The 14056-nt window shown below is 38.8% G+C and overlaps 1 protein-coding gene across 1 annotated transcript in view; it reads right to left on the reverse strand.

Moving 5' to 3' along the window:
• The window catches only part of SLC5A8 (solute carrier family 5 member 8), a 61286-nt gene that overhangs the window by 8223 nt on the left and 39007 nt on the right, over positions 1-14056 (reverse strand). The window contains exons 11-13 of the mRNA XM_030321857.1: positions 11017-11103; positions 7745-7950; positions 3752-3855 (exon numbers count right to left, since the gene is read on the reverse strand). Coding sequence (XP_030177717.1) covers positions 3752-3855; positions 7745-7950; positions 11017-11103 — 397 coding nt within the window. The remainder of the gene's footprint in view (positions 1-3751; positions 3856-7744; positions 7951-11016; positions 11104-14056) is intronic.

Genomic DNA, 14056 nt, shown 5'->3' on the forward strand with positions numbered 1-14056 from the left:
CGTGGCAATGAGAAAAAATGAAATATGGCCTTTTGTAGCAACGTGGATGGAACTGGAGAGTGTGATGCTAAGTGAAATAAGCCATACAGAGAAAGACAGATACCATATGGTTTCACTCTTATGTGGATCCTGAGAAACTTAACAGGAACCCATGGGGGAGGGGAAGGAAAAAAAAAAAAAAAAAAAAAAAAAAAGGACGTTAGAGTGGGAGAGAGCCAAAGCATAAGAGACTGTTAAAAACTGAGAACAAACTGAGGGTTGATGGGGGGTGGGAGGGAGGGGCGGGTGGGTGATGGGTATTGAGGAGGGCACCTTTTGGGATGAGCACTGGGTGTTGTATGGAAACCAATTTGTCAATAAACTTCATATAAAAAAAAAAAAAAAAAAAAAAAAAAAAAAACAAAAGATATGGTTGTATATGGTTATCAGAATAAAAACTTTTAAGGAAAAAAAAAGGGAATGTTGAAAGGGAATATTCTGATACTCCATTTTCTTTTTTTTTTTCTTTTCAAATATTGATTTAAATTCTAGTTAGTTAACATACAGTGAAATATTGATTTCAGGAGTAGAATTCCATGATTCATCACTTACATATAACACCCAGTGGTCATCACAACAAGCACCCTCCTTAACACCTGTCACGCATCTAATCCAGCCCCCATACACCTCCCTCCATCAACCCTCAGTTTGTTCTCTATCTTTAAGAGTCTCTTATGGTTTGCTTTCCTCTCTCCCTCTCTTTTTTTCTTCATTCCATATGTTCATCTGTTTTGTTTCTTAAATTCTACAAATGAGTGAAATCATATTGATATTCCATTTTCTTAAAGAAAAAGGAATGGGTTGAATAAGAACCTAACGTCAAATAGCACAAGGAGACTGCTGATGTGTATTCTTGATCTGAATAATTGAGCTATTTGTGAGAAAAGTTTAAAATCTGTCTTAAAATATATCAAAACAGACAAAAAGAATAAATCTACTGTGCTAGTAAATTTATTTACGAAAAAAGCCACAGTCCTTTTTGAAAAGAAAGAAAATAGTTAAAAACAGCTGTTTGAAAGGTAATAAATAGCTACAAACTTTATCATAAATGCCTAAGAATTATACATTGCAATAGCATTGTTGATATATTAATATTACTACTAACTATTGATATCATTTATTAATTATAAATACAAGTATCACAGAAGCTTGAAAAGCAGTGCTATTCAGGAGTTACAAAATCATAATTGATAGTAGAATTTCTTCTACTACTTTCTACTTAGAATTTCTTCTACTATCAAGTGGCACAGTGATGGTAGCCTTGCAGCATAAAGCAAACAAAGACATCGGACGTCCTAGGACAAAAGTATAGGATTTCTGACTAGTTATTGCACATTTGAAGAAAAGGGCAGTGAGCTGCCTTCCCCCAGTCTGGTTGCTATGGAAGTACATGTGTGAGGGAATGTAGGAAATCGGGGAGCCCAGCACTTCTCACCAACTACCCTGCTATCCTGCTTTCAGCCACCAAGATCGTTCACCTGACTTACTGTAATAGCTTCCTACCTGCCTCCTTCCTTTACAGATTATTCTCAAAACTGGATCAGAATGCTCCTTTGAGAATTAAGGAAAAGTAAATTGAAAAAGTATCCCATGTAGTAGACCTAAAAGACACAGTTATGGAAAATAGGAGAGAAAAGAGAAGAAAATTAGAATAACTGTCTGGGACTCAAACATTTGACTAACAAGAGTTTCCATAAAGAGAAAACAGAAAATCACAAGAAATTACAAAAGAAATAATATGGGGAAATGCCTTAGAACTGAAGGGCATGAGTCCTCAGTTTGAAAAGATCCTACCGAGGCCTTAGGGCAAAGCAACCATTGTGAAATGGGTCACATACAAAGGGCCAGCAGGTAGCATGGCACTGGCATCTTAATAACAACACAGTGAACTAGAAGAAAGTTAAGACATCCTCTCAGAGGGGCACCTGGGTGGTTCAGTCAGTTGAGTGTCTGACTCTTGATTTCAGCTCAGGTCATGATCTCATAGTCTGTGAGACAGAGCAGAGTCCTGCATGAGATTGAGCCCTGCGTCAGGGTCGGCCCTGACAGCACAGAGCCTGCTTGCAATTCTCTCCCTCCCTCTCTGCCCCTCTCCTGCTTGCACATGTGCACACACACACTCTCTCTCTTTCTCTCTCAAAATAAATAAATAAACTTAATATGTTTTCACTCACATGTATAACTTGAGAAACTTAACAGAAGACCATGGGGGAAGGGAAGGGGAAAAAAATAGTTACAAACAGAGAAGGAAGGAGGCAAACCATAAGAAATTCTTAAATGCAGAGAACAAACTGAGGGTTCATGGGAGGGTTGCGGGGGAGAGGGAAAAATGGTGGTGGGCATTGAGGAGGATACTTGTTGGGATGAGTGTTGTATGGAAGTGATGAATCATGGAAATCTACCCCCAAAACCAAGAGCACACTGTATACACTGTATGTTAGCCAACTTGACAATAAATTACATTAAAAAAAAACAAACTTAGGGGCGCCTGGGTGGCGCAGTCGGTTAAGCGTCCGACTTCAGCCAGGTCACGATCTCGCGGTCTGTGAGTTCGAGCCCCGCGTCGGGCTCTGGGCTGATGGCTCAGAGCCTGGAGCCTGTTTCCAATTCTGTGTCTCCCTCTCTCTCTGCCCCTCCCCCGTTCATGCTTTGTCTCTCTCTGTCCCAAAAATAAATAAACGTTGAAAAAAAAAATTAAAAAAAAAAAAAAACTTAAAAAAAAAGACATCCTTTCAGAAACAAGAAAGTTATTTTCAACCTAGGATTCTCTACTCAAACAAATGATCAATCAAGTATAAGGGAGAATTAAAGACACTTTTTTCCAGAGGTACCACATTTTCAAAATCTCTTGTCTACACTTTCTCAAGAACATGCTAAAAGGATGTGCTCCATTCAAGTAAGGGGATAAACAAGAATTAGGAATAATGGGATACAGGCAGCAGGGAATACAACACAGGAGGGAGACAGATGGAACTCGCAGAATAAGGACATGAAGTTCCAGAATAACAGTTCTATAGCAATCCCAGAGAGCAGTGTATGTACCACGTGTATTATCAGTTTGTTTTTTAAAAAATAATGTTTTTTAAAGTGTATTTATCTATTGTGAGAGCGAGAGAATGAGTGGAAGAGGGGCAGAAAGAGAGGGAGAAAGAAATCCCAAGCAGGCTCCTCACTGACAGTTTTTAAATAATGTTTTTAAAATTTATGGAATCTGAAAAAAGCTTCATACTATGTTTAGATATAACAATTGTAGCGATCATTCCTTACCTGTGTATACTTCTTTAAAGTTTACAAAAAGTCAGCATAGGACAATGAAAAGATCTGATGCAGGACTGTTGTAATAATATGTGTAAAATCCCTAGCATTGTAGTAACTACATATAATATTTTAAAGACCTTATTTTTATCTTACAGCAACCTGTGAGATAGGGAAGTCAATCACCACTAATCTTAATTTACACAGAAGAAAGCTAAGCCTCAGAGTAGCTATACAGTCTTCCCTAAGTTCATGCAGCTGGTACATGGTGGAGCAAAGGCTCAAAGAGAATCTTCTGCTTTCAAGTGTAGGCCCTCAAATTTCCCATGAGGAAAATGGAACAAGTAATTAAACTAGTTGTTAACAGGACTATAGTAAGATAACATCAGCAGCTATAAAACAGATATAGTAAAAACTGATATGGAGGTAAATACAATACGAAGGTTTAGATAGTTACCTGTTGGTAAACTGATTAGCATTCCCATGAATAAGGTTACCAAAGTTCCAAGAGTGCTGAGGTAGAGATATGATAAAGAATACCAGTTATCCATCAGTGGAGTCCTGAGAAAGAACAAAAGCATAACTGTAAAATTTCATGTAATGCTACTAGCAACTAAGAGCAGTCTCAATTATCTTCATGCATGGCAAAATCAAAATAAAATATTTAATAATGTTTTTAATGTCATAATCTGCAGTTCCAATTTTATCTTATTGGATCAAGAATTAAAAGCCTGAGGGAAAAATATTAAAACCCTGGCTTAACCTTGACCATACACTATAATGCTAAATGTCCATGTGTATTCATTCAACTTTGCTTTATGTCCCAGGCACTGTTCTTGTCATTAAAAAGTCTACCATAAAAACGGCTGACAGGGTTCCTGCCTTCATAAGGTTTACATTCTAATGGGGAGAGAAATAAAATAAACAAGTAAACTAATAAATATAATAATTTCCACTGGTGGAAAGTGCCGTAAGGAAAATAAAACAAGGTAATGTGATATTAACAGAGTGGAAAGAAGGAACTACACTCCAACATGGAGTCAGAGAAAGCCTTTAGGAAGAAGTGACATTTGAACTGAGACCTGGAGGAAAGTTCTTGAGGAAAGCATCCTAGAGAGAGGTAAACACCAGCTGACTAAAGCATAGTGAGCAACAGAGTTACACAAAACAAGAGGAAGACGGATTTCTTTTTTGTTGTTAGACTTGTATGAAGTTTGGATTTTACTCTCTGAGCAGTGGCTCTCAGGGAAGTACTTTAAATGGAGGAGTGACATGATCTAATCTGTTTCTAAAATGATTATTATAGGATCTCATTTTCAGCTTTAATAGAGTAGCTTGATTTAGACCAACAATTCTGCCAAGAATAATGTATGAAAACTGGGGGAAAGAGCAGGCAGATTTTTTTTTTAAGATACCAGAGAGTCACAACAATTAGAACTTAAGGGGCCAAGATCCCAGAAAGATGGAAACACACTGAGATGAGCTACTGAAATTAAGATGTGGTATTACTGGGAGAAAAAACAAACAAAAAACAAAAAGAAAAACAAAAAACAGACAAAGTAGAACAGAAGAGAGAATCAAGAAACAGACCCACAAGAAAATAATCATCTGGTTTATGTCAAAGTTGACAGTACTTTGTAATGGGGTAAAGGGAAGTTCTTTCCAATAAGTGGTACTTGGTTAATCGAATATCCATATGGGAAAAAATGAGTCTTGATCACAGCACCCACAGAAATCAATTCCAAAGGAGATTACATTCATAAATGGAAACAGTTAACTAACAATAAAGCATTTAAATTAAAAATTTGAAGAATCTCTTTATGACCTCAGGATAGGCAAAGATGTAATTGGGATACACAGAAGACTGAACATATAGGAAAAAGACTGATAAAGTTGAACATAATTAAAATGAAAACATTTCTGGCCACCAAAAGTATCACTAAAAGAGTAAAAAGGCAATCCACAAAGTGGGAGAAAAATATTTTCAAAATATATTTTGTGTCTAGAATATATCAAGAACTCCTAGGGGCACCTGGGTGGCTCAGTGGGTTCAGCGTCCGACTTCAGCTCAGGTCATGATCCCACAGCTCATGAGTTTGAGCCCCTGTTGGGCTCTGTGCTGACAGCTCGGTACCTGGAGCCTGCTTCGGATTTTGTGTCTCCCTCTGTCTCTGCCCCTAACCCACTCGCATTCTGTCTCTCTCAAAAATAAATAAACATTAAAAAATAACTCCTAAATAAATAAGAAAAAAACTGAGAACGCATTTAAAAATGGATCAAAGATTTCAACAGACAAGTGACTAAAGTAAATATTCAAATGGAAATGGCCAATAAATATATTAAAAGGTATCAAATGTAACTGATCATAAGGGAAATGCAAATTAAAACTACAAGCTATCAATATATACACATCAAGCATTGGGAACTTAATAAAAACTGAATGTGGGTAATGGAAATGCAGAATCTAGACGACCAAAGGGTGTTTTATTTCATCTTCAGCTGTGAACTTTACTCCCCTTGTACTCTAGCGACATTGACTAGGTGTGATTTCCTAAGGTGCCACGTGGCTTCAGAACTTCATGCCTTTGCATACACTATTCCTTCACTGTGCGATTTTCTTCTTCCTTTGGTCCCTCTGCCCAACCTGTTCACCTGACTAATTCCAATTTATGTAATCCTCTAAGAAGGTCTCCTTCACTCCACTCAGGAAGAGTTAAGCTCTTCCTTCTGCTGGCTCTCTTGATCACCTATGAATTCCCCTTACCACAAGCATTGTTTGTGTATCTTCTTGTCCAATTTCCCTTCTGGTCATTTTCTGTGGTAAGAATGACTTTCCAGACCTCTGTCTAGCCAGCCTCCGCATCCTTCAAGTCCTACCCCTCCAAAGTCTTCCTGCTACTCACTCCAACCTTGTTTATATTCATTCTTTTAACAAGTATTTATCAAGTAGTTATTACTATTTATCATGTGCTAGTTTTATACTTATTTTGTACTTACTGTGCTTACTGGATTGATTGTTTTGTGTACATTAGCATACTCTCTCCAGCTAAATTATAATTTCCTGGAAGGCAGGAATCATAGTGAAAGGGGAAGACTTTCTAGGGATATCACAGAAATGGCCAGCCCAGAGTTGAGTATGTATTCATTCTTAAAAATTCTTGCTTATTACCTGTTATTTTATAAATAAGCTAACCTATAAAAGTAATTATTATGGTACCAGGTATATACTAAACCTCAGTTAATTTATTTGTTTCAGAATCCAAATAACTATTTTGCCTCAGACTCTTAAATTAAGAGAGATATTTACACAACCAGGACAAATGCTAAGCAAAACTGTGAAACAAGTACATCCTGAATGTCCTCCCACATACCATTCCATTATTTTCTTCTCCCTTTCTGACTGTAACAACTTGCCTCTACACATGCACATTAGTGCTTTCATGCTTGTCCAAACTGCTCCTTGCACTTCCTTGCCCCTCACCCCACAGCACCCCACAGCACCCCACCTAGTCAGACCTCCCCCAAATATGCCTCAGGCTCTGGAACTATCTTTTCTTTCTATTTATGAAGCATTTGCCAGCCTTGAACTTCCATTGGCAGGCATTCTCATAGTCATATTTTCTTTGGAACATGAATCACTAATTGTAACAGTCACATTCCTTCTCTCAGGAGGGTGTCCAGCTAAAGTGGGCATGAGTCCTTAATGGCTTCATTCCAAGAAAGCTGGAGCTGGGGGAAATAACTGGGGGGCAACAACCTCATCTCCGTACTCCTTGAACATTTCTATTGGGGTTTATGCTTTAAGGCTGTACATATAATTGTCCACTATAGAAAGTCTTGCCCTCACATCCACTATATAATAAAACACTCACCTATTAGCAGACCCACAACATTTCATTAAATCAGACAATATAAGGATCCACAAGCCTAAAAGTATACCACATACAGAAAACTCTAGTAAGAATATCACAGCTGCAACTCATTGCTCATGTTATAAAGGTTTGGAATCTTTAAACCTAAACAAATAGCAATAATCTAACATATTTAGATGATTGTAGCTTTTAGTCTGTAAAAGCTATACCTCTAAGACTATAGAAGCAATGTTCTTTTATAATGGTGCTTTCCATTTTAAAAGGTTTTTAGTTGACAAAGACAATTTTTCATTCAACTAGAGCTGATATTTGGTAGCATTTACCCATAATAGATTTTTTTTTGTTACAATTCAAGTCTTCTCCAGATCTGTAAGCATGACAGAAGTGTATCAAAATTAAGAACATAGAGCAATTTTTGCTGTTTCTGAGCAAAATACCATAGCCAGCAAGCCACAAGGGCTCTACCCATTTCAGATCAGGGAAAAATCACAGCACTGCAGGCAAGACAGAAAGCAACTGTTCTCTACCTGTCACATACATTTCTTAAAAATATGACATTACAAAGTTTAATTCAATACCTTTCAGCACCATATACTTGAAAAGCACTAGTAGAAAATGGCATTTCTGTGGTTGTCACCCAATTTGTCACATTGTATGTGCTGTTACAGCCATAGGTTTCAAGGCTTAGTGGCATAGTTCTCTCAGGCAGTGGAGGATACAGTTGAGCTCCAATTCCTACCCACAAAGAAACAACAAATCCAGCCAGAAGACCAGCAAGTGCTCCCTGCAAAACAAGAGTGCTTTTAAAAGAAAAAATAACACAGCTTGCTTTGAGATGGAAATTAACATTAGAAGGTTAAGCTCAACGTTGTCCAAGTCAGATTTACCAGCTTTTCTCCTAAAATCATCCTTCTCCCAAGATCCCTGCCTCTTGTCAAGAGTGGCAGGGGCCACTAGTCCTTCAGCCCAGAGCCCTGGGGAGTCTGTAACCCCATTCCCTTTTCCATAACCCTACCTAGCCAATCACCAATTCCTGTCCATTTTTCTTTTAGTTAATCTCATAATTCCATTTCTTCTACTCTGTTCCATAGCTAGCACTCTGCTCTGGCCTCCTGCTTTCTTCACACCCAAATAACTACAACAGTCACACCACTGACCCCAGACCAATTGCCCCCTATATTTTTATTTAGTCTGTAAACAAATGGTATGCCATATGAACAACAGATTATGAAGGAGAAATCATACACAGAGTTTATTCCTATACTTAACAACATGCACGATTATAATTGTGCTTCAGGGTAATTAGGGGAAACCAGAGCAGTTTTCACAAATGACTGCCATGGTGCATATAACCACACTTAGTATTTCTAAAGACAGGTAGGGATGTCCTCTCTGAAGACAGCTGGTTTCCCAGTCCTTGGAAAACTTGGAGTCCCCACTTCTGTTTTTCATCAGTAATCCAGATGTTCTGCTGGACTTTGAATGATTTAAGCCCTAGTTCCAAATGATGGGGACAAAAGCAAAACTTGAGCTAGGAAGCCTCTTCCCCTGTGGTGAAATTTTGCCCCTTCCTTTAAGAATACTGACCAGGGGCGCCTGGTTGGCTCAGTCAGTTAACCGTCCGACTTTGGCTCAGGTCATGATGTCACAGCTAGTAGTTTCAAGCCCCACATCAGGATCCATGCTAACAGTGTGGAGCCTGCTTGGGATTCTCTCTCTTTCCCTCTCTCTCTGCCCCTCCACCACTCTTACTTTCTTTCTCGCTCAAAAATAAATAAATAAACTTAAAAAAAAATAATACTGACCAGACAATGCAGCTTGTGCCTCAGGATCCCCATAGAAAGGACAGGGTAGAATATTTGAAGTCAGGGGGAAAACATAAGCAAAATCATAGGGTAGGAAAAAAGAATGGTGCACTGATGGGAGAAAATAAAGGCTGATGACCAGATCAGAGGATTTGTGTTAGGGACGAAGACTGTGAGCTCCTTCATTAAGCTGTGAACCTTGAAAGCAGAATTAGATTTCTTTGTTTTTGGTACCCCAAAACTTATGACACTTATGACAGTGCTGGACATATACAGGAGTGCAATAAATATTTTTTCAATATTATGAGGTTGGAATAGTAGTGTGGCCACCTGTTGACAGGCCAGACTTGATTATTCTCAGCATTGTATACGGTTTGTTCAAAGATCCGCAAAATTATAAAACCTGTGAAAGCAGAAATATTCAGTGCTCTCTATTCCCAAGACAGTACTCAGCTCATAAATGTTCAATGAATGAATAAGAAGAGGGGAGGTAACAAGGGAGAAAAGGGAAGGAAGAAGAGAAGCAAAGGAAGAGAAGGAGAAAAGGAGAAGGGGAGAAAGGGTGAGAAGGTAGGAGGAAGAGAGGGAGGCGGGAAGTCCACTCCAAGGTAAGGGTAGATATTCTGGTGAAAAATGTGGATGCAGTAAAAAGAGGTACCTCCTATGACAGGGATAATATCATACTTCTCTTGAAAAAAGGATATGTGGGACCTTGTCTGCTACAGCTTTTCTGGAGGCACCCCATGGTGGCAGTAAATGTCAAAAACCGAAAGTCAATCCTGTTTTAATGTTTCAAACACTCAAAAAGCACTGTGCATTTCAAAATGCAAAGAGTCTAACCAAAGCTTCAACATTCTGAGGTTGATATGAACCATTCTCTTTCACTGTGATTAATTTCTACAAAACTTGCGCTTCATATGATATTTCATTGAGAATTATTATTATTAGTTAGAATTATTATTTTTGTGAAGTTTTTATTTGTGTATACTTGACACACAATGTTACATTAATTTCAGGGGTACTGAAACACAGTTATTTAATGTCTATATATATTATGTTATGCTTACCACAAGTACAGCTACCATCTGTTGAGAATTATGTCTCTGAGAATTATTAGTAATAATGGTAACAGCCTTCATTAGTAGCTGCCTTACCAATCCCTAATGCCTCATGAATAAAATGGAATTCTAAATGTAAAGTCATAGTTTTGTGGTTATTCTACATCTGTCTGAAACAACAAAACATGCATTATCAGTTTTTCCTGATGTCAGCCTATAGCAGGCCTGATTAGATGGAGTTTCCCTTGGCTTTCACAGAAATAATTTCAATTTCATTTACTAGTACAAAATCTAGTACTTCAAAGCACAGATATGTCTATGTAGAAGAGAGATATTACCTTATTCTGGATACTATTCCCAATTATGATCACCCCTTTGGGGCCAGAACCATGGTGTTGGAGCTATAGCTTTAAATATCAGGAATATAAACTCTCTAGTCAAGGTGGTGAATATCTTATCTTATTGCTTCTCTTTGCTATACTCTGGCTAGTCACAAGTATCCTCAGCTCTATTGCCCTTAAATCTTTCATATCTAAGCCTGTTGATCTCCTTTCTTTAAATCCTAGTGATTAATTTTCAAGAAGGGCAAAAAGATAAATGCACAAAAAAGTTGCTCCTTTAGTTATATAATATTCATAATATGTTACATATAACATGTTTCATAACATATATACTTTAGTTATATTATATAATATTCTATGTTATATTTTAATTATATAATTATAGAATATATTATATATTATTAATTATATAAATATTTAGTTACATAATATATGTTGTTTTGGCAATTTCCATTTAGCTTTACATATGCACAATCCCAGTGCATAGTAATTTATTGTACACCCCAGCAAAGTCAATATGAGTAATTAAGTCATCAAGTCACTAATGACAGATATCAAAGGAACTATATCTTTACAACTGACAAAAATTGAGCCACTACTATATTTGGGAAATTAAGCTTTACACATATTCACTCTTTATACTTACAATTGAGTTGGCAAAGGGAACCAAAATGCCCAAAGCAAACAAGCCCAGAAGTGGTCCACCAATCATGCCAAATATACTGAGGGCTGCCTACAAAAATAACAAAAAGTCAACAACTAGTAATCTCAAATACCAAGTTAAAAAGTTTCAAATAAATTTCATCAGAATGAGAACTTAGTCAGCCTCTTCCAGAAAATCATGGCAGCCTTATCATTGGCAAATAGGTCATCAGAACTTAGAAGCTTCTGTTTCTCAGTCTCAATTATTAATCTGTTCATTCAGGTACCTCAATAAAGGAAGCAAAACATAAAGAAGGTAGAGAGTCATGAGACAATGGGAGCACCTATATGAATGCATAAGACAAGAGGGACACTACTCCTCCCAACTGTTTTTGCAGGTGTTAATAATCAATCACATTACTCCTTTGTGCTTTGATTCTCAAAATCTTCTGCAAAACAAGACTGTGGATAAGTACTCCTAAGTGAACAGAGATCGCAATGAAACCCAACACCATCTTTGGTTCCCTAAGAATGGAATTAGAATGAAAACCAGGATTTAAAAAAAAAAAAAAAGATTGATCAAATCATGTAGAAAGATTTAAAATGTAATTGGCTAACTGTAACCTTTGTTTTGATGTATAGATGTCAAAAGAAATTACAATGTGAACAATGGAGATATGCAAATAGCTAAAAATTCCAAGAGATGTGAGTTCCCAATAATCCAATGGCTAATTTTTAATAGTGGACAGAACCATATAAGAAGAATTAGGGAACATATTAGTTTGTCTACAGAGTCAAGGGGCTTGATAAAACAGAATGAACAAATCAAAGAAAAAACATTGAGTCAAGAAAAATCTTATAGGATACAGACGGCAGTCTTAGGTTCACAACAATTACAAAGCCTACCTTTTAGACTATAGAAGGGAGTATGGATACAGATGACAAAGAACTATTGTTTGAGGAGAATATGGGCTCAGAATATCATCCTAAGGAGTCATTTCACAACTTCTCTTGAACCAGAGCCCAGGAGGAAGGGAGATAGACTTCAGTGCATAATGTGAAATAAGTCACATGGCCCACGAATCAGGCTATGACAGTGTGACCAGTGAGCCAGTTTTGGAGACACAAGGAATATATCCCCAAAAAGATCTATCTCAGGAAATAATACTTAAGTTAGAGAGGAAGCAAGCAAAAACTGGCTTAGAGTTATAATGACATACCTAGAACACCCCACTGTATATACTCAGGCCAGAGTTGATATATGATAAAAAGGGAAATTAAGAGCTATAAGCAATAATGCAGACTACAGAAGAATAAGCAATAAAGCAGACTATGGAGGAAAGCACATTCAGAGGACTTTTGCTGGTTATGGCTTAACTGTACTAGATAAGCTTGGTGCATCTGGACATAATTCATTCACTCATATAGTCAAGATCAGATTAAGCTATTTTAACAACTGGTATGCCTTAAGCAACAATCAACCAGAATGGACCCACGCCTTAGGTCTAAAGAAGGAGTCTGGATGACCTGCTTTGTCCAGCATTGATCTTCAACTTTCTGGAACATGGGGAGGTCCAGGAGTCCCAGACAGGGAGCCTAGGTGCCCAGAGAAGGTCCAGGGAGCATTTGGGGTGATCTGATAAGTGGATATTTATGAACAAGTACAAAATAGGTACATTCAAGCTGAATTTATTAAATGTCTTGAACACTGCAGTAGACACCAGATATTTGATACAGTGTTAGACAACAATGTCAAAATTTTTTCATGGAATTATACACTATTTAGTAAAACAGACATTAAGTAAATCACTACAATATAATATGATAATGGAAATAAGAATATGGTAAGAGAAACACAAAGTGTTCTAAGAATATGTGGCAGAGGGAAACTTAAACGTATGCAGGGAACAGAAAGGATGTTTAAGTTGAAGCTTGAAGAATAGAAGATGGCAGTGTAGGAGGACGCTGGACTCACCTCGTCCTGTTGATCGCTTAGACTCCACCCACATAGGCCTAAATAACCCAGAAAACTGCCAGAAGACTAGCAGAATGGACTCTCCGGAGCCAAGTGTAGACAAGAGGCCCACGGAAGAGGGTAGGAAGGGCGGAGAGGCGGAGTGTGCTACACGGACTGGTGGGAGGGAGCCGTGGCGGTGGAGGGGCAGCCCACAGGAAGGCAGAGCCCCCAAAGTCTGGCTTGCAAAAGTGGAGGGGCCGGACTGCCTGAGTTCTGAAAGCCAGCGGGACTTAACATCTGGAATGTTAAAAGTCAACAGCTCTGCTCTCAGAGAGTGGGGAGGGCGAGAGGACGCCTGGAGGGAGAGTTGTTGAGCCCCAGAAGGACACAGCTCAGCGGGGGAACAAAGGCACTGGCAAGCACCATTTCCCTCTCCTATCCCCCAGCCGAAATTCCAGAGGGAACCAGTTCCTGTCACCGAACTTGCTTGCTTGCACCGCGCAAACGCCCAACGCTGTGCTTCTGTGGATCTATCCCTGGGATGGGCCTGCCTCCCTCCCGATGCTGCAGGGCCCCACCCACAGGGGACCACGGAGGGCAAAGCGAGCTAAGCCTGCCCCTCCCTCCCCTGTTCACCTTGCAGATCCACCTAGGCTAACACACCCTTGGCCAGATCCCATCAAAGCAGCACCACAAGCCTGGCAGTGTGCAAGCAGCCCAGACAGGGGCCATGCCACTCCACAGTGAGTCCTGCCCCTGGGAGAGGGGAAGATAAGGTACACACCAGTCTGACTGTGGCCCCAGCAGTGGGCTGGGGGCAGACATCAGGTCTGACTGCGGCCCCACCCACCAACACAAGTTTCTCTGGACAGCACAGGGGAAGTGCCCTGCAGTTTGGAGCTACCACAGGGACTTGCCAAAATGATGAAACGGAAGAATTCTCCTCAAAAGAAACTCCAGGAAGTAGTGACAGCTAACAAATTAATCAAAACCAATTTAAGCAATATAACAACAAGAATTTAGAATAATAGTCATAAAATTAATCCCTGGTCTTGAAAAAAGCATAGAGGACAGCAGAGAATCTATT

Source organism: Lynx canadensis, chromosome B4 (genome assembly GCF_007474595.2).
Source record: "Lynx canadensis isolate LIC74 chromosome B4, mLynCan4.pri.v2, whole genome shotgun sequence".
Classification (NCBI taxonomy): domain Eukaryota; kingdom Metazoa; phylum Chordata; class Mammalia; order Carnivora; family Felidae; genus Lynx; species Lynx canadensis.